At 33.2% G+C, this 19,824-nt stretch overlaps 1 protein-coding gene across 1 annotated transcript in view; it reads left to right on the plus strand.

Annotated features, from left to right (window-relative positions):
• The first annotated feature begins 12,245 nt into the window (after window positions 1–12,245).
• The window catches only part of DMD (dystrophin), a 2,174,064-nt gene continuing 2,166,485 nt past the window's right edge, over window positions 12,246–19,824 (plus strand). Inside the window, exon 1 of the mRNA XM_031660704.1 lies at window positions 12,246–13,421. Coding sequence (XP_031516564.1) covers window positions 13,391–13,421 — 31 coding nt within the window. The 5' untranslated portion in view covers window positions 12,246–13,390. The remainder of the gene's footprint in view (window positions 13,422–19,824) is intronic.

Consider the following 19,824-nt stretch of genomic DNA (forward strand, 5'->3'; position numbering starts at 1 on the left):
TAAATGAACCTACATCAACACATCATTATAATTCAGATCCATAGATTCCATTAGAGTTTACTCTTGTTGTTGTGTTTTCTATGTGTTTGGACAAATTTATAGTGACGTGTATCTACTATGATAGTATCATACAGAGTAGTTTCACTGACCTAAAATATTTGTGCTCTACCTAGTCATGCCTCCCTGCCAACTAACCCCTGGCAATCACTGATATTTTTACTATCTTCATAATGTTACCTTTCCTGGATGTCATATAGTTGGAATCCTATAGTATATAGAAGCATTTTCAGATTGGCTTCCTTCAGTTAGAAATAGGCATTTAAGTTTCCTTAGTGTATTTTCATGTCTTGATAGCTCATTTCTTTTTAGCATCTATAGTCTGAATGTACCAGTTTATTTATCCATTCACCTACTGAAGAACATCTTGTTTCCAAGTTCAGGCAGTTATGAATAAAGCTGCTATAAACATCCATCTGCAGGTTTTTGTGTGGACATAAGTTTTCAGCTCATTTGGGTAAATACCAAAGAGTTTAATTACTTGATCATATAGCAAGAGTATGTTTAGTTTTGTAAAAAATCCTCAAACTGATTTTCAGTGGTTCTACAAGTTTACATTCTCACAAGCAATGAACAAGAGTTCCTATTACTCCGTATGTTCACCAGCACTGGGTGGTGTCAGTGTTCTGAGTTTTGGCCATTCTAAGAGGTATGCAGTAGCATCACATTGTTGTTTTAATTTGTAATTTTCTGATGACATATGATGTGGAACATCTTTTCATATGCCTGTTTCCCATCTGTATATCTTCTTTGGTGAGTTATCTGTTAAGGTATTTTGCCCATTTTTAAAATAGAGTAGTTTGTTTTCTTATTGTTGATTTTTAATAGTTCTTTGCATATTTTGGATAACAGTCCTTTAACTGATATGTCTTTTGCAAGTATTCTCTCCTATTCTGTGGCTTGTCTTTACATTCTTTTGACAATGTCTTTTGCAGTGTAGAATTTTTTTAATATTAATGGAGTCCTGCTTATCAATTATTTCTTGCATAGGTCATGTCTTTGGTGTTATATCTAAAAAGTCATCACCAGACCCATATCGATTTTCTCCTGTTATCTTCTGTGGGTTTTATACTTTTGCATTTTACGTTTAAGTTTCTGATCCATTTTGAGTTAATGTTTGTGAAAAGTATAAAGTCTGTGTCTAGATTCACGGTTTTGCATGTGGCTGCCTAGTTGTTCCAGCACCATTTATTGAAAAGGTTGTCTTTGCTCCATTATCAAACATCAGTCAGTTGACTATATTTATGTGGGTTTATTCCTGGGTTCTCTATTCTTTTCCATTGATCTATTCTTTTGCCAATAAGACACTGTCTTGGTTACTGAAGTCTTGAAGTAGAGCAGTCTCAATCCTCTGACTTTGTGCTTGTCCTTCAATATTGTTTTTGTTTGTTTGTTTGTTTGTTTGAGATGGAGTCTCTCTCTGTCACCCAGGCTGGAGTGCAATGGCATAATCTCGGCTCATTGCAATCTCCGCCTCCTGGGTTCAAGCAATTCTCTCATTTCAGCCTCCCAAGTAGCTGGGATTACAGGCCCGTGCCACCACTCCCAGGAAATTTTTGTATTTTTAGTACAGACGGGGCTTCACCATGTTGGCCAAGCTGGTCTCATACTCCTGACCTCAAGTGATCTGCCCGCCTCAGCCTCCCAAAGTGCTGGGATTACAGGTGTGAGCCACCACATCCAGCCCTTCAATATTGTTTTGGCTATTCAAGATTTCTTGCCTTTCCATATCATTTTTAGAATCTCTCTGTTAATATCTGCAAAATAACGACTGAGATTTTGATTGGGATTGCATTGCATTGAGTCTATAGATCAATTTGAGAGTAACCGACATATTAACAATATTGAACCTTCCTATCCATGAATATGGATTATCTTCTGTGATTTCTTTCATCAGAGGGTTGCAGTTTTCCTCATATAGATATAGTATGTATTTTGCTAGTTTTAGATCTAAGTATTTAATTTGTGGGGATGCTAATGTAAATGGTTACAATCAATTTTTGTTTATCTTGCGTCCTGCTACCTTGATGAATTCAGTTATTAATAATTTCTAGGAGATTATTTATAGATACCTTGGAAATTTTTTTTCATGCCATCTACCTATAAGGGACAATTTTATGTTTTCCTTTCCTGTCTGTATGGATTGATTTACTTGTCTTGCCTCGTTGCACTGGCTAGAACTTTTAGCAGTATGTTGAATAAGAGTGGTGAGTGTGTACATTCATGCCTTGTTCACAATATTAAGGGGAAAGCATTTAATACTTCACTATTAAGTATGAAGTTAGCTGTAGGGTTATGTAGATGTTGTTTATTAAGATAAGGAAATTCTCCTTTAGTCCTATTTCTCAGACACATTGTTTCAAGATTAGATATATTAGTTTGTCAAATGCTTTTAGTACATTTATTGATAAAATTGTGTGATTTTTCCTCTATACCTGTTAATATGGTAGATTGTAGTGACTGATTTTCAAATATCGAGCCAGATTTACATCCTGGAAATAAACCCCAAGTGATCCATTAGTACATTGCTGAATTTTATATGCTGAAATTTTATTAATAAATTTTGCATTAATATTTGTAAGGAATATGGATGTATATTTTTCTTCTTTTGTACTGTTTTTCTGGCTTGGGTAACAGGCTATTGCTGGACTCAACATATATACTCAGAATTGTTGTCTTCCCCTCCATGTTCTGGAAAAGAATGTGTAGAATTGGTGTTAATTTTTCACAAGTTTGGCATATTATTCCAATGCATTTGTAGAAGTTTGTTTTTGTAGAAGTTTTTAAATTATGAGTTATATTTCCTTAATAGTTATACTAATTGTCTAGTATACCCAAATTACTATTAAATAGTCAAACTCTAGGCTATTGAAATTACCCATTTTATTGATTTACAGTAGTTTGTGCCTTTTGAAGAATCAATCCATTTCATCTAAATTATTAAATACTTGTGCTAAGAATTGTTCAGAGTAATCCCTTATTGTCTTTTTTTTTTTTTTTTTTTTTTTTTTTTTTTTTTTTTTTTTGTATTTTCCAGGCCTGTAGTAATATTCCCTACTTCATTTCTGATACTGGTAACTTGTGTCCTCTCAATTTTTTCTTTATCACTTAGCACATTGTCAATTTTATTGACCTTTTTGAAAAAATAGCTCTTTGTTAATGAATCTTCTTTACTGTTTTCCTGCTTTTATTTTCATTAGATTTTACTCTTTATTATTTTCTTCTAGAGGTGAGAATTTTGATTATTGATTTGAGACTTTTCATCTTTTCTAGTATATGCATTTGGGAGCAGCTTTTAAAAACACAATTCTTGATTTAACCTAAATGACACTATTTTACAGTAGGCAGTACATATGGTGTTATCTTTAAAACCTGGTCTTGCTATTAGGTACCTCCCTGAGACAAGAGTCTTCAAACTTATTCAAGTTCTTCAATTAGCAGGTCAATTAAAATGTCAACTTTTCTTTTAATATACCCAAGGTATAATCTATTTGAGGGCAGGAACCTGAAGTTGTTAGCTCATATCGTTAATGTAGAAAATCTGGCCCTAATAAATGTTTCATAAATAAATATACGTTTATTCCATGGACGAGTTCCATTGTTTTAAATGACAGTTTGTTACTATGGTCATCCCATAGTACCAAGGTTCATAATTTATTTTAGCATACACTTGCAAAGAGATTTGGTTTGCTCAAATCTCAAAAATTCAAACTTTATTTTAAATTTTATGATGATCTGGATCATAAGTTTCTTTATTTCCCTCTCGTGCCTGTTTCCTTTTTTCCAACTGATATCATTAAACTCCTATTATACCCAATGTACTTTTGAGAGCTAAAGTTGTCAACATAATATAAATAGCAATTAATTCTTAATATCAAGAAGTTTACAGCTGAGTAGTAAAGGTGCATTCATATTGTTAGACCCAACTACAAGTGGTAGTGAGGGGAAGCTAAAATAAAATCTTCATAAAGGAAATTTAAACAAAGCCCAGAAGAATGAGGGAGCATACAATACACAAAGGATAAAATACAAAGAAATTGCAAGTAGGTATAATTCTATTCACACAACAAAATGACAAGCAATAGTGATGAAGTAACTAAAAAGGAAGACACAACTGTTTTGATGGAGCTTGCCTTCTATCAGGTAAGAAACACCTCAAACATATACCCTAATTTATTTATCACACACGCAAAAAGGGAGTAAAGGTACGTGCTCAGAAAACATGTATGATGAATTTTTGAAATAATCTGAGATATAATAGTAGGAAAGCACATAACATAACTCAAGGAAGTTCAGAGATGTAATGTAGGGTTGAAAATGAAGCAAGGGCTACATTGCATAGGATCTATTCATGCTTGATCATATTTTCTACAAGGTATCACACTAGTACTGAGTATCCTTCCACGACTGAAGTGGTAGGGGTGAGCCTGCTTGCTAAAAATTCTTCTGTTGTGTTAGTGGCAGTGGCTCTGCTCCTTACTACCACACCCATTTTGCAATTCTCTGCCCTGTTTTTTGCCCTGGAAAGCTTGTTTCTTCATTTGTATCACCAATGCCTCTTGTGCACTAACTTTCAGGAAATTGTGTAACACCAGCTGGAGATCAGAGGAAAAGGAAAAAAAAGGTTTGGATATTTGTGTTCCACTTCACATATGGTTCACTAAGGTCCTAGTAGTGTCTGTCCTTTTCTATTGTTATTCTAACATTATTCCTTCACCTTGACATAGTAGGCCTGGAGGTAGAAACAAATTGCCTCTCTTGCTGCTTCCTAGGTGACTCATCATCCCTTATTTGTTCTCATCAGCCTTCCTATATGTTTGTCCATAGTTCTTCCACTGAATTATTATCTGTTAAATGCTTTTGAATCTGCCACCTATATTTCCTACCAGGATCTTCGCTAATACAGAATAAGAGATACAACTATTAAAACATGTTACTGATTCTCAGCTCACTAGCATCAATGCATTTACTTTCTTTGTACTCATAATACCTTTCTTACATGCAGAAATCTTTTAAAATCTTCATTAATCCCTATACATTTACCTCATAAAATGGTTGGGAATCAATCCGCAAAGTAAGGAGTCATTATTCTCACAACACAGGCAAATTAGTTTTGAGTTTTGCTTATATTTGATCTTGACTCTGCAGATAGTACTGATATGTAGTACCAAGTCCTGAAATCAAATCATTATGCAAATGTCATGGGCTTCATTGTTTATGGAAATGTGAGTTAAGATCTATTCTCACTTTTATGAGTTGTAGCTCTTTTTTTTGTCCAGTGGAAAAAAAATCTGAACGTTTAAAAATGAACTCACAAGGTTCCAGATATCCATTTACTAATTCTAATGGGAATTAAGATGGTGTCAAGTAAAATTTATTTACACACACACACACACACACACACACACACACACACACACACAAATCTCTAAAGTATCAACCATAGGTGGAGTGGGGAACCCGGACCTTCATTCCCACCTGACAATAAGACAGCACACTTCTACCTCTATCTTCCACCAGAATAGTCAGAAGGGGACTAGCTAAAATAGATTTAAATAAGATCCAGAGTCTGATAATGTAATATCCCAAATGCCAAAAAAGAAAATCTCAACTGTAATGAAAAAAGATAGTAGTCACTTATACTGACATGACAAAGATGGCGGAATTATCTCACAAGGATATTAAAGTAGCCATCCTGAAAATTGTTGAGTAAGCTATTTAAAACATTTTGCGACAAATAAAAAAATGGGAAAAGTCAGAAAGAAATAGAAGGCATAGAACAACATGGTATTTTAGAGCTAAAAATATCATAATCAAACAAAAATGTTCAATAAATGGTGTCAACAGTAGAATGGAGGTGAGGAGACAGGGGAAATCTGTGTGCAGAAAGATAGGACAATAGAAATTACACAGTCTTAATAAGAAGAAAAATAAAGTGATTTTTAAAATAAAAATATTCTCAGTATCCTGTGGGATTATAATAAAAGATCTATGGTTTATGCCATCAGAGTTTCAAAAAGGGAGGGTATTGCTGAACAAGTACTCAAGCACATAACGATCAAAAAATACCAAATTTTTACAAAATTTAAAATACAAAACCCTACAGATTGAAGGAGCTGAGTAAGCAGGATAAACCCAAGGAAACTCATGCTTAGACGCATCATAGTCAAATGTCTGAAAACTAGTTATATTTAAAAAAAAAAAAAGTATTAAAAACAGTGAAAGAGAAAAGACACTTTATAGGCAAAAAAGTTCAAATGACAGAGGATTTTTTATGTGAAACCATGAAAGCCAGAAGGAAGAAGTATGACATTTTTCAAGTGATGAAAGGAAAGAACTGTCAACTTCCAGAAAAAGAAGAGGAGGCAACACTTCCAAATGTACTTTATGAAGAATAAGTATTTTGACAATAAAATCAGGTAAGCACAGCAGAAAAGTCAACAAATTACAGACCAATAAAACTCATGGATATAGAGACAAAAAGTCCTTAACAAATTTTTACACATTATATTAAGAAGCTAAAGAAGAATGATCACTTGATCATATCAACTGATGGAGGGGAAAAAATGTTTGACAAAATTCAATACCCCATTTATGATAAAAGCTCTCAGAAAACTAACAATGGAGGAGAATGTCCTTAACTTGGAAAATAATAACTACAAAAATCTTATAGCTAACACTGTAATAACGATGAAAGAATTTATACCTTTCTTCCTAATATTAGGATTAAGGCAAAGACGGTTGCTTTTAGCCCTACTATTATTCATAGTATTGGAAGTTTTAGCCTGTGCAAAAATGCAAGAAAAGTAGATAAAAGCATACATATCAGGAAGGAAAAGTCATACTGTCTCTATTTGCAGTTGTTGTGATTATCTATGTAAAATCCCAGGTATTCTTTTTTTTTTTTTTTGAGACGGAGTCTCGCTCTGTCACCCAGGCTGGAGTGCAGTGGCCGGATCTCAGCTCACTGCAAGCTCCTCCTCTCGGGTTCACGCCATTCTCCTGCCTCAGACTCCCGAGTAGCTGGGACTACAGGCACCCGCCACTTCGCCCGGCTAGTTTTTTGTATTTTTTAGTAGAGACGGGGTTTCACCGTGTTAACCAGGATGGTCTCGATCTCCCGACCTCGTGATCCTCCCGTCTCGGCCTCCCAAAGTGCTGGGATTACAGGCTTGAGCCACCGCGCCCGGCCAAATCCCAGGTATTCTACAAAGTTACTCTTAGAAATGATGAGTTTGTTAAGGTGTTAGGCTACAAGATCAACTTATAAAAGTCAATTGCTAATCAATGAATATGAAGTTTCATTTATATAAGATGAATAAGTTCTAGAGATCTGCTGTACAACATTGTGTCTATATGTAACAATACAGCATTATAATGTAAAAATCTATTCATTGGATAGATCTCATATTAAATCTTATCACAGTAAAATAATTATTAAAAGTTAATTGTATTTTTGTATACAAGCAGTGAACTACTGAAACCCAAAATTTTTCACATAATATCTTGCAGTCAGTCACTCCAAAACAATGAAATACTTATGAATCTAATGAAACACTTACAAGATCTATATACTACAAACTAAAAAGCTAAGGAAATAATTCAAAGACTTAAATAAACAGAGATATATACTGTATTAATGGAATTGGAGGATATAACATAGTAAATACATCGATTCCTCCAAAATTAATCTATAGTTTGAATGCAATTCCTATCAAAACATCAGTAAAACATTTTTGTCTATTTGGACATCCTCCAAATTGCTTGAATTCTATTTGTCTTATTTTTTCTGGTCCTAGTGCCTATAAACTATCCCATAAACTAACATGTTTTCCCATTGGACTTAACTAAAGAGATTTTTTAAAAACACCTAAGAAATATATGCCTTATAATATGGGTAACATTTCAACCAATGTGGATCACTGTGGAAAAAGGAAGTAGAAATGATCTAGAATTTTTCCCTAATCAATAAATTTGTGAATTTTTATACAAGTATATTACCTAATAGGCCTGTTTCTTTTTAAATTATTTGTCCTGTGAAGCTGCATTAATCATAATGCTTGGAATTATGTTAAATAATCAAACAAGTTGGGAAAATAGCCCTGCACTTCCAAAGTAATATAAAATAATGTCTTTAGGTTTCCAATTATTTAAGAATTAACTCTGTGTTCACTTTTAGGTTTACCATATTCAGTTCTTTCTAATTAATACGCCATCTATTTAATAACACGAGGATGACTGGTTAATGTTGGAATTTAATCATGGGCCAGTCTTTATTTTACAACGTGGATCATCTAAGTGTAGGCAAAAAAAGTAATTTAAAAAATGTGTATGAGTTCAATGTAATAAAAATTATGCTTTACATTTTTGAAAAATGTATGTCTAATTAATTCATCTGTAAACAATTGTAATGTTATTAAAATTTTTAAAATGTAATTTCAACTTTCATTTTGAAGTGAGGTACATGTTCAGGAGTTTGTTACAAGGGCATATTGTGTGATGTGGAAGTTTGGGGTACTGATGATCCAGTCACCCAGGTAGTGAGCATTGTACCCAATAGGTAGTTTTTCAGCCCACACTCCCTTCCCTCCGTTCCCCCTCTAGTAGTCCCCAGTATCGATTGTTCCCATCCTTATGTCCACTGTGTACTCAATGTTTTGCTCCCATTTATAAGTGAGAACACACAATATTTTGTTTTCTGTTCCTGTGTTAATTTGCTTAGGATAATGGCCTCCAGCTGCATTCATCTTGCTGCAAAGGACATGATTGCATTCTTTTTTATGACCGTGCAGCTAACCAAGGAGGTGAAAGAACTATACAAGAACTACAAAACACTGCTGAAAGAAATCAGAGACAACACAAATAAATGCAAAAACATTTCATGTTCTTGGATTGGAAGAATAAATATTGTTAAAATGGCCATACTGCCCAAAGCAATTTACAGATTCAATGCTAATCTTATCAAACTACCAACATCATTTTTCATTTTTCATTTTCATTAGAAAAAAATATTCCAAATTTGTATGGAGCCAAAAGAGCCCATACAACCAAAGCAATCTTAAGCTAAAATAGTGAAGCAAGAGGCATCCTACTACCTGACTTCAAACTATACTATAAGCCTACAGTAACCAAAACAGCATGGTACTGGTACAAAAACAGACCATAGACCAATGCAACAGAATGGAGAACCCAGAAATAAAGCCACACACTTATAACTGTTTTGTTGACAAAGTCAACAAAAGTAAGCAATGGGGAAAGGACTTCCTATTCAACAAATGGTACTGGAAAAACTGACTGGCCATGTGCAGAAGATTGAAACTGGACCACTACTTTTCATTATATCCAAAAATCAACTGACGATGGATTAAAGGTTTAAATGTAAGACCTCATACTGTAAAAAAAATCCTAGAAGAAAACCTGGGAAGTACCCTTTTTTACATTGGTCTTGGCAAAGAATTTATGACTAAGTCCCCAAAAGCCATTGCAACAAAAACAAAAATTGACAAGTGGGACTTGACTAAGTCAAAGAGCTTCTGCAAAGCAAAAGAAACTATCAACAAAGTAAATAGACAAAGATGGGAGAAAATATTTACAAAATATGCATCTGACAAAGGCCTAGTTTCCAGAATCTATAAGAAACTTACATCTACAAACAAAAAACAAATACATTCATTAAAAATGGACAAAGTTTATGAACAGACACTTTTTTCTTTGAGACAGGATCTTGCTCTTAGTCCAGGCTGAAGTGCAGTGGCACTCCATCTCTTAAAAAAATGAAAGTTTCCCTCCCCATGATAGGCCCCGGTGTGTGATGTCCCCCTGGAGGGATTGCATTGGGAGTTATACCTGATGTAAATGACGAGTTGATGGGTGCTGACGAGTTGATGGGTGCAGCACACCAGCATGGCACAAGTATACATATGTAACAAACCTGCACATTATGCACATGTACCCTAGAACTTTAATAATAATAAAAAAATTTTTTTAAAAAATGAAAGTTTCTTAAAAAGCAAAACAGGAAAAGAACTAGTTTTGGAAACTCTGCTGTTTTCCTTTTTTTGTGCAATCACATGCATAACAGACAGTAGTGCCATTAAATTAGAAATATGAATATATCTAATCACGATACAAAGCACTGTGTAAAAAAGCTGAATATGATGAAATAAAGATAACCTAAATGTTGGACATGCATACTATGTTAATGAATTCAAGGAATCAATATGGTAAAAACATCAATTCTTCCAAAATTGATTCATAATTTTAATACAATTCCTATCAAAATTCTACCTGAAAGATATTCTATAGATAGATCTGTACATCTATTTGTAGATAACCTTATTCTAAACTTTATATGGTAAATTATAACCACACTCTTAGGCATTAATCTAGAGAAATGAAAAATTAAAAACTACATGATTGTTTTGCAGCATTTTTGTAGTGGCCAAACCCTGGAAACAATGAAAATATTCCACAGTATGTGAATAGTTAAAGTAACCATAGAACATCCATGCCATGAACTACTACTCAGCAATAAAAGGAAATAAGCTCTCAATGACAACTTAAATGGATCTCAAGTACATAATGCCAAAACCCAATCTCAAAAGGTTACATATTGAATCATTGCATTTATCTAATATTCTTAAAATGACAAAATTATAGTGATGGAGAACAAATTGATTGGTGCCAGGCTTTAGGGACATTTAGGGAGGGTGACTGGTGTGACTATAAAGGGGTAGCATGAGGCAGATCTCTGTGGTGATGAAACAGGTGTTTATTTGTTGAAGTTGAGGTTACACAAATCTGTGATGAAATAGAAATATGTATATACATATCAATGTCAGTTTCCTGGTTTTGATATTGAATTGTAGTTATTGTAGGATGTTGAATTGTAGTTATTGTAGTTAATCTTTGGAAGAAACCGGGTGAAGGGTACATGGGATCTCTGTATACTATCTCTGCAAATTCCTGTGAATCTATGAGTATTTGAAAATAACAAGTTAAAATAAATTTTTAAAAATTCTGTGACAGTTATTAAAAATGGAAATTTGAGCAAGTTCTTTTATTATGGGTCTAATAAGACCTACGAGATATAGTTATTCTGAGGACTAAAGGAGAAAGATAAGTGATTACGGGACATAAGAAAGTACTGTGGTGACACAGTCTGAACTGGAATTCATTATGTTTGGTCTAAATTTTATTTTACATGCCTTTCGCTTTTCCAGTTATTGAAGCATATATTTCCACCTGGATTATAAAATCTTAAGGGAAGTATATGCATTCCACACAATGCAGAAATCATTACAGGTGCCAAATAAATTCTGATTATCAACTAAGGCTGAATGGCAATTAAATGTATCTGAGGGCATTCAGATCTATTAGGATTTGGTGCTTTAGATATTACCCAGGACATATCTTTGTTACATTTAGAATCACAGTTGTTTTTAGAAACATACACTTTAGGGTTTCTCAAAGTTGACCATGCATTAGAATCGCCGGTAAAACACAGAATTATGTGTCCTAACCCCAGAATTTCTGACTTTTGAGGTCTCGTGTCAACTTGCATTTCTCGAAAGTTCCCATGTGATATTGATGTTGGCTTGGGACTGACAAATTGTATTCATGCCTTGGCCTAAACAAGGGTTTATGTTTGTAGAAAACTCACAGTACAAGATATAAAGGGGACTTATACTCTGGGCAGTATTGTACCTCATAGCATAGAGGGACACTGATGCTAACATGTAGACTTAGAGCCAAATCAGCCCCACAACAATTGTTTTCATTTTTTTTCATGTTGTTTTATGAAAATTTTGCTTATATGCATATTTAGACAACCACACAGAGGAAAGGAGGTGACCTAGGGAAAAGAATGTTTTCAATTAAAATTAAGCCTTATGTTTTATCTCATACACATTTTGCTGGGGAAAATAGCCATGTTATGACAATAATATTCTAAAATGCAAAATGTATAATTAACTATTAAGGTAAACATCACAGTCTGACTCTATAATTTTTTTTTATTTTTGTCTATTACTCATTTCAGTCGCAAGCAGTTGAATGTTTGACATAGAAAAATGAGTCTGTCACTTTAACAAATGGTACAATAAAAACACTCAAACAAAAATTTTAGTAGGGATTATTATAACTATAAAAAGAATATCTTTCTTTAAAAAATACTACCAATGTTTTCTATCAATTTGGGGCTCGCCTGTTGCATAAATGTAATAAGGAACAAGATGAAGAAGACTTCTATTGGCAAAGAATGATTTACATGCTGAATGACATAATACAACTGCATTCACTTAATACAGAAAAAAAAGAGCCTGTATTCAGAACCATTAAATGATCATTAACTCAATGTCTAAGAAAATGGTGTTTTAAGAATTGGCACCAGAGAAATGGAAGAAAGAATAATTTGTTAGTAAAGAAGTTTTATCATAATTCACAACTGAAATTTAGGATTTGAGAAAAATGTCTTTGCTCCATTATAAGAATATTCTTTATTTTAGCAGGAAAACATGTCCCAGGAGATCTACACACACATTCTGCCTTCAGAATTCAGCTGCTGTGTTCTGCTGCTGCTTCTCTTATTCAGACTGTTGGCATCATCAATACATGACTTTTGCAATCAAAAATCTCAAGGGGAAAAAATAACTTTGGTAGGCAGTGGATACATAACAAATGCATAGATTATTCTGGGCATTTCTTTTTATTTGGTAGAGTGAAATTTTTGGTGTTGTTGAGAGGATAAAAAAGGCATTTAAAAGTCAATTTTAAATCGGGATTTTCTGCTCTGTTATAAATTCACATGAAAGTTACAGAAAATATTGTTATGGTTTTGTACTGAATAGTTTTTGTGTTTGAAAGGCTTTAAAAGCTAGTACTATGTCCACTGTGCTATTCTGGTTTGGATATTAATCAGAACACAGTTGAGCATTATTTGAATTCACAGAGCTTGCCATGCTGGAAGCACAACCTTATATGTAGTGACCATGGACAGTCCTATTATGGGAAACCAACTTGAGAGAGAAGGCGGGTCACTTGCTTGTGCGCAGGTCCTGGAATTTGAAATATCCAGGGGCCTCTACAGAATCCTGGCATCAGTTACTGTGTTGACTCACTCAGTGTTGGGATCACTCACTTTCCCCCTACGGGACTCAGATCTTAGAGGCAATTACCTTCAGAGAAAAATGAATAGGAAAAACTGAAGTGTTATTTTTTTAAAGCTGCTGAAGTTTGTTGGTTTCTCATTGTTTTTAAGCCTACTGGAGCAATAAAGTTTGAAGAACCTTTACCAGGTTTTTTTTAATCGCTGCCTTGATATACACTTTTCAAAATGCTTTGGTGGGAAGAAGTAGAGGACTGTTGTAAGTACAAAGTAACTAAAAATGTATTTTACTGTGGCATAATGTTTAGTTTGTGACAAGCTCACTAATTAGGTAGATTGATTTTAAATTATCACAGTAGTTTGCAAAGAAGCATAAATGTTATATATACTGCATATATATATGTATTTATTCAGGAATATATATTTTTCATTGGGAAAACTTCAATAGAAATTGAGTTTATAAGTTTTTCTTTGCAGAAGAATTAAACACATGATTTCTTGATTAATAAACCACTGCAGTAATAGAATATGCAGAATGTCATTTGATTATAACAGATTATTTTGATTGCTGTGAGATAGTTTGTATATCTCAGTTATTATTTTGACTAGTTGATACTTCTGTATTTAGTAACAGTTACATAAAGGTTACTGACCTGACATATATTCTCAATTGAACTAACTACTGTATAGGAACTACATGGAGGCCTAAAAGTTAGGAGAAGTTTCTCTGACATATGGAGAAAATAAAGAATAAAATGAGTTGGGATGGAAAATTGAAGGATGTGAAAAGTATTGATAAAGATTTAATTGTAATGTTGCTTTCTCACATTTACTATTTCAAATGCTCTTTTCTATAGCATACCATGATGATTATTTCAAATAATGATGTGATCTATGCTATCAAATGATCAGATGATCTCTTGGGAAAACAACATACAAACTTGAGGAACTCCTAATTATGTTTAGTAGTAAATTATATTTAGTAGATGTTTCAAGTCTATCATGAGCTAGCTTTTCAGTTCAATTTTTTAGTTTGTCTTCCATATAGAAATGCAACTATTTTGTTTATTTTTAAGAAAGTCATGATGACTATTGAAGGATTTAAAAATGGACTGTGGCAGAACAGTAAAAATAATATATGATAAGGACTGTGTGTCCCAAAAAGATGGGAGTTTATCTCTTCCCCACCCATCTTTGACTTGTGGAGCATAGTTATTCTAAAATAGATATGAGAGCGATGCCTATAATTAAGAATGAAAAAATAAGTCTCTCCAAATAAGTAATGCTCCACAACTACTAAAAAAAAAAAAAAAAAAAAAAAAAAGCAGAAGTTTTACCACTGTGAAAAATTTGTGGAAATAAGTTAACATTGTCCATGTATTGAGTCACATTAAAAGCTACCAGATTTTATAATACAACATTTAGTTCCATTGTTTGCTTGCTTCATAAATTTCTTTTGGTGAGTATCATTATTGCTTTTAGATTGAAAAACTCTTATATTTACTATCATTACAAAAATATGCATGGCATATATCTGTTGTTTGCAATATACACATATACACATTTTTATTTATCATTTTTATTTCTTTGATATATGTAATATAAATACTATCAAAATCACTAGTGATTATATATATATATATTCTATATAATTAACCACATATACCAGTATATAGAGCAATTTTGAAAGAATATATGCAATTCTGCTGGAATGAAGCAAGGTAAACCTATACTCTGCTTTGTCGTAGATAGTTGAAAAACTTTCAGTTCTTCGAATGTGAAGGAAGGTAATCTTTTTGGGACATGTCCTGTAGGATTTTTTCACACTGCATTTAAAAAATCATCAAGTAATGCCTATGCAACATGACAATGAGTTTGTTAAGGAAAATGGAGATATACTCAGGGCTATATTATACATTAAATTTTGTTGCTTGACAATATACTACTATTTGGATGTCTGACATTTGAATCTGGTTTGTAAATTCGCCTTAGTTTGAAAAACTTACAAAAGTACATTTTGTTTTTTAAACAGAATAGTTACTCTGTAAAAGAGATCACTGTATTGTCAAACACATTGTATTGTTTACTTTTAGAATTACTCAAATAATGCATTGTAAAGAATTATTCAAATAGTGTATGGCAAATAGATATTTCATTTGAATATATTTAAATGATGTAAGTTATCTTGAGGTCTAATAAAATCATCTTTTAGAATTTCATTTGCAGAATCTTTTAAAGACATCTTAACTATGAAAAAGAGATCGCTGATCTAAATTGATGATATACTGTTAATACAAAGTTTTGGTGTATCTTACATGGCATAACATTATGAAAAATACAACAGAGTATGTCATATAGATGTTATTCTAAACTTTAAAAAAGACTACAAAGTGTTTTATGCATAATTACATTATTTAAGGGGAAATAGGTGTTGGTTGACACTTCTAGCTAGACAGTACTGAATTGCAAATTCATCATTTGGGCAGAGATATTAATACAGCTTCCTCTTTATTCCTATAGCATTCATTTGAAATCCCTGTACTCCACGTCATTTGCTATATATGAAACAAATTGTCAAGTTTTTAACCACTTGTGTAGTTTAATAAAAGAGATTAAAATCATTGCCTTGGAAACATCAGGTGTTTTTCAAAATTCTATTTTATTATCTTTCATCAAAATTTTATCTCAAGAGTGAAACAAACTGATTTCCCAAACTTTCCTTCTCCTTCCACTTTCTATTGTAATATTTTCCTAACTTATTAAAAATGATTTGTCATACTCTTTCATCAATTTATTCTTTATTTCATCACACATATGAGAAATACAACATTTTGGTATGCGTATATATATGTTTATATATACGCACATTGATATGCATTCAAATCACAGGGTATTAAGTTTCCTAAGAGGGTCTAATTAGAAATTAACCTTTAAAGATAATTTTCTGTTCATTTTTCTAAATTTTCTATTTTAAACACACATTAGTTTTTAAGGAATTGACAAATGAGACTAATGTACGTTCCCTGTCTCACAACACAGAACAAACCAGGAAGAAAGGATTTATGGGGCCTGAGGTTATACAATTGGGGGTGCTATTTTAAGAAAAATAATACAAAATTAGATACAGCCTTGGGAGGGGCCCCTCATGTAAGTAAGTCTTTAATAGTTTCTTGGGAAATCACCTCTGTATGAAGAGAAGTGTTGAGATTTAATCTTTTCCCAGTTACATTTTAAAATAAAATTGATGCTAGTTATATTTCTTTAGAGCATTTATTATTTCTCAAAGACAACCTTTTATTTAATGCAGATTAGAGAGTTAAAAGAATTTATAATGGTAGGAATTTGACATTTCTGCCTTTCATTCTGAAAAGATACATTGATTAAAGTGATGTCAAACTCAGTTAATGGAGGCGGTGCAGTTATTTGAAATATACAGGGTATGTAATTTGAAGGCACGCCAAATCACAATGACAAGGAATAATGATGACCTTGGTTTATTTTTATACAGTACATTCAGGTTTTGATTGGATTCAGAGAGAGGTAATGGTTTTCTTTCTCACAAAGTCCTGCTATAGTCCTAGGAGGTTTGTGTTCTGTTATCAAGGCAGTTGGTTCATATTGGAATATTTTGTTGGGAAGGTCATGAGCTGCAATATGGGAAATAAACCTTTTATTAAATGCAACCAGGTTTCATAGCAGAATTTCATGGAAGTATTTCCCCGTGTAGAGTGTGCTCAATGCAGTATACTGATCTTCAAAAAACAAACAAACCAAGCAAATAAATACTTTGTAGTCTTCACCTTTTCCCTACTTAAAACATCTATTAGTCAGACTTCCTTGGGGTTTCATGCTATAAAACATTGACACATGTTTGGAGTTCCGAAGTTTCATTTTAATACAGATATCAAAGTTAAAATGGCAACACCATGGGATAATTTATTATTTTACCAATTTTGGACGTTTTTTCTATTTATGTCACTTATAGAATTGTCCCTAAAATCCTTGCAAAATTTCAAGCTCCCTCTACTTAATCCTAAAAGTGAGTATGTCTTCCAGAGATTCTGATATCTCCTTCGAATGGGAGAGTAACTCTGCTATTTGTGAATCACTTGTATACTAAATATAGTTCCAAGATTAACAGCTAAAATGATTTTATTTTTTCATGAGACTTATAGTACAAAAAGTTTGTTTCCCTCATATATTACAGTATATTATAGCATTCAATGTGCCTTCATAAACCAGATGGCTCCTCTAGAGATTCTGAAATACTTTAACACTCAGGGCATAGCCTTTCTCTTTCCCCATTCATGATTACTTCCTTGAATATGGCCCCCCAAAAAAGACAAAAATAAATACATTTGGCTCCAGTGTTTTAAGGGTATATAAATTTTCTCAAGCAAAATTCTGATAGGCAGCAGACAAATGAGGATGAGGAAGGGAAATGGCTCTGCTGGCTCATGCTTAAAAGTGTCCTCATATACAGGGAAACAACACACCCTGGGCCTTTCGGAGGGTAGAGGGTTGGAGGAGGGAGAGGATCAGGAAAAGCAACTAATGGGTACTAGACTTGGTACCTGGGTGGTGAAATAATCTGTACAACAAACCCCCATGACACAAGTTTATCTCTGTAACAAACCTGCACTTTTAGCCCTGAACTTAAAATTTAAAAACAAAGAAAAAAAGTCCTCATCTCATGACTATACAACCTCTACCTCATTCCCATTAAAAACACAAGGAGCAGTACTCCTTCTTTTATAGCTCACATCTTCTATTTAGGCTGCCATTGTAAGAGATAATTTCTATTCAACTCCGAGCTCGATCTTTATTTTAATCTGATATCACTCATTCAAAATACTTGGGAATTTCAGTAGGCAACGGAACACACAAAGCAATTTTCTGGAGGCCTACAACCTCTGAAGGTGACTTTGCGTAGTATATGTAATGATAGCCCTGAGAAAACCAATGTTCTTAGCAGTCTGGATTTGGTTTAGAAATCAATTTATTCCTGCTTTCCTTTATGATCTTTTGCTTTCTCCCTCAATGCCTCACTTTCACTCTGTCATTATGTGCCCCATTCCTCACTAATGGGAAGTGGGGGAGAATTAACAATTATCCTTTAATTGAAGTGGAGCTGTCATTTCCTTGCCATGCTGATAAAATGTTGTTGCTGTTGTTGTTTGTTGTTGTTCTCAAATGACTCTTTCAGACTGTTTAACTCAGTATTTTGATTACATACAATTTTAAGAAAATAGTTGTCCATAAATTAAAAATGTTAACAAATTGATGAATTGATTTTCTCATGTCAATTTTGAAATCTGAAATATATCTAAGACTAGTGAATAATGTGAATAATATCTAGGTCTAGTTACAATTTGAATAAAAGAATTTGAGGAAGAGCTTTGCCTTTATTTTTGCTTATTATTCATTTTAGTTTAGTTATTTATTTTAGTAGAAAAACGTAGTTGTGTCAGTGAAGGGGAGGAACATTAAAATGCATTATTAAAGCCAATGCTTATCCATGTAATAAAATGAGAATGTAGATAGCTTAATGGGTTTTGAAGAGGATTAAGATAACTTTAAAGAAACTTCAAAAAATCAGATGCTTGAATCATGATGTTTTTAGTTTATATTTAATAAATATGAAAACTCTACATGGGCATATCAACAATGAGGAATTCACATATATATCATGAAGTCTTTTGCTAATTTATTTTCAACTTTTAAATGTTTTCTCTTCACTATCATGAAAAAATTGATTTTTAAAAAAGGTCAGCCTTAGCTGAGCACAATTACCATTATAGTGTCCCATATTATTTCCAATTATGGGCAAATAAAATGGTTACCCTTTAAATGTTTTTACCCTCTTCTTGGCTTTTGTTTTGTTTTGTTTTAAAACGTTCTCCCTTCTTCCACTCTGCTTTTGGCTAAGACTGTCATAGAATCAGGACTATAAAAGGGCATAAACATCAGTAGCTTTTTTCTCATTCCTGGCACTCATCTTTATTTGCCCACAACTTGTCTCTTCCTTTATCAGATTACAGTAGCAATAGTACCTTAGCTTGAGCTAAGTGCTGACTTAAAGGGCAAGGGAATCAGTACACTATTACAAGTGCGGATTTTAGCCTTGGAAGCTGTGTGAGGAAAAATTAAAGAAATAAGAAAGAAAAATTACAAAATCAGAACGACCCAAGTATTTTCATCAAAGGCAAATTGAGTAATTCCTTTTTATGTTGGTGCTTAAGAAGGATGTATTAGAAATAAATTGGTGACTAAGTGAACAAAATATTAACAAACTAGTTGAGTAAGTGAAAAAATAATAATCTGCAAAAATGATGAATCCCAATGACTCACATATTGCAAAATAGGAAGGAAAAGGGGAATTTAGACTTTAAAGAGCGTAATCAGACGCAAGCAATGTTGGCTTGTTGGTGGTTAACTAAAAACGCTTACGGGAAGCTCAGACAGCTGGGGAATCCTGATTTAGTAGACGCTGAAGGGCAGGGCATGAGCCATGTGAACAGCTGCTGAAGAGCTAGAGGATTCCTTTGGATTAGGTGTACACACCCCACCTCTAATGGGCTGTCAGAGAGCACCAAGTTTTATCACAGAGGTTCACTTTGCTCAAGTCTATGGCTTTTGCAGTGTTTTGCCTTAAATGTCTG

This window comes from Papio anubis, chromosome X, assembly GCF_008728515.1.
Source record: "Papio anubis isolate 15944 chromosome X, Panubis1.0, whole genome shotgun sequence".
Lineage (NCBI taxonomy): Eukaryota > Metazoa > Chordata > Mammalia > Primates > Cercopithecidae > Papio > Papio anubis.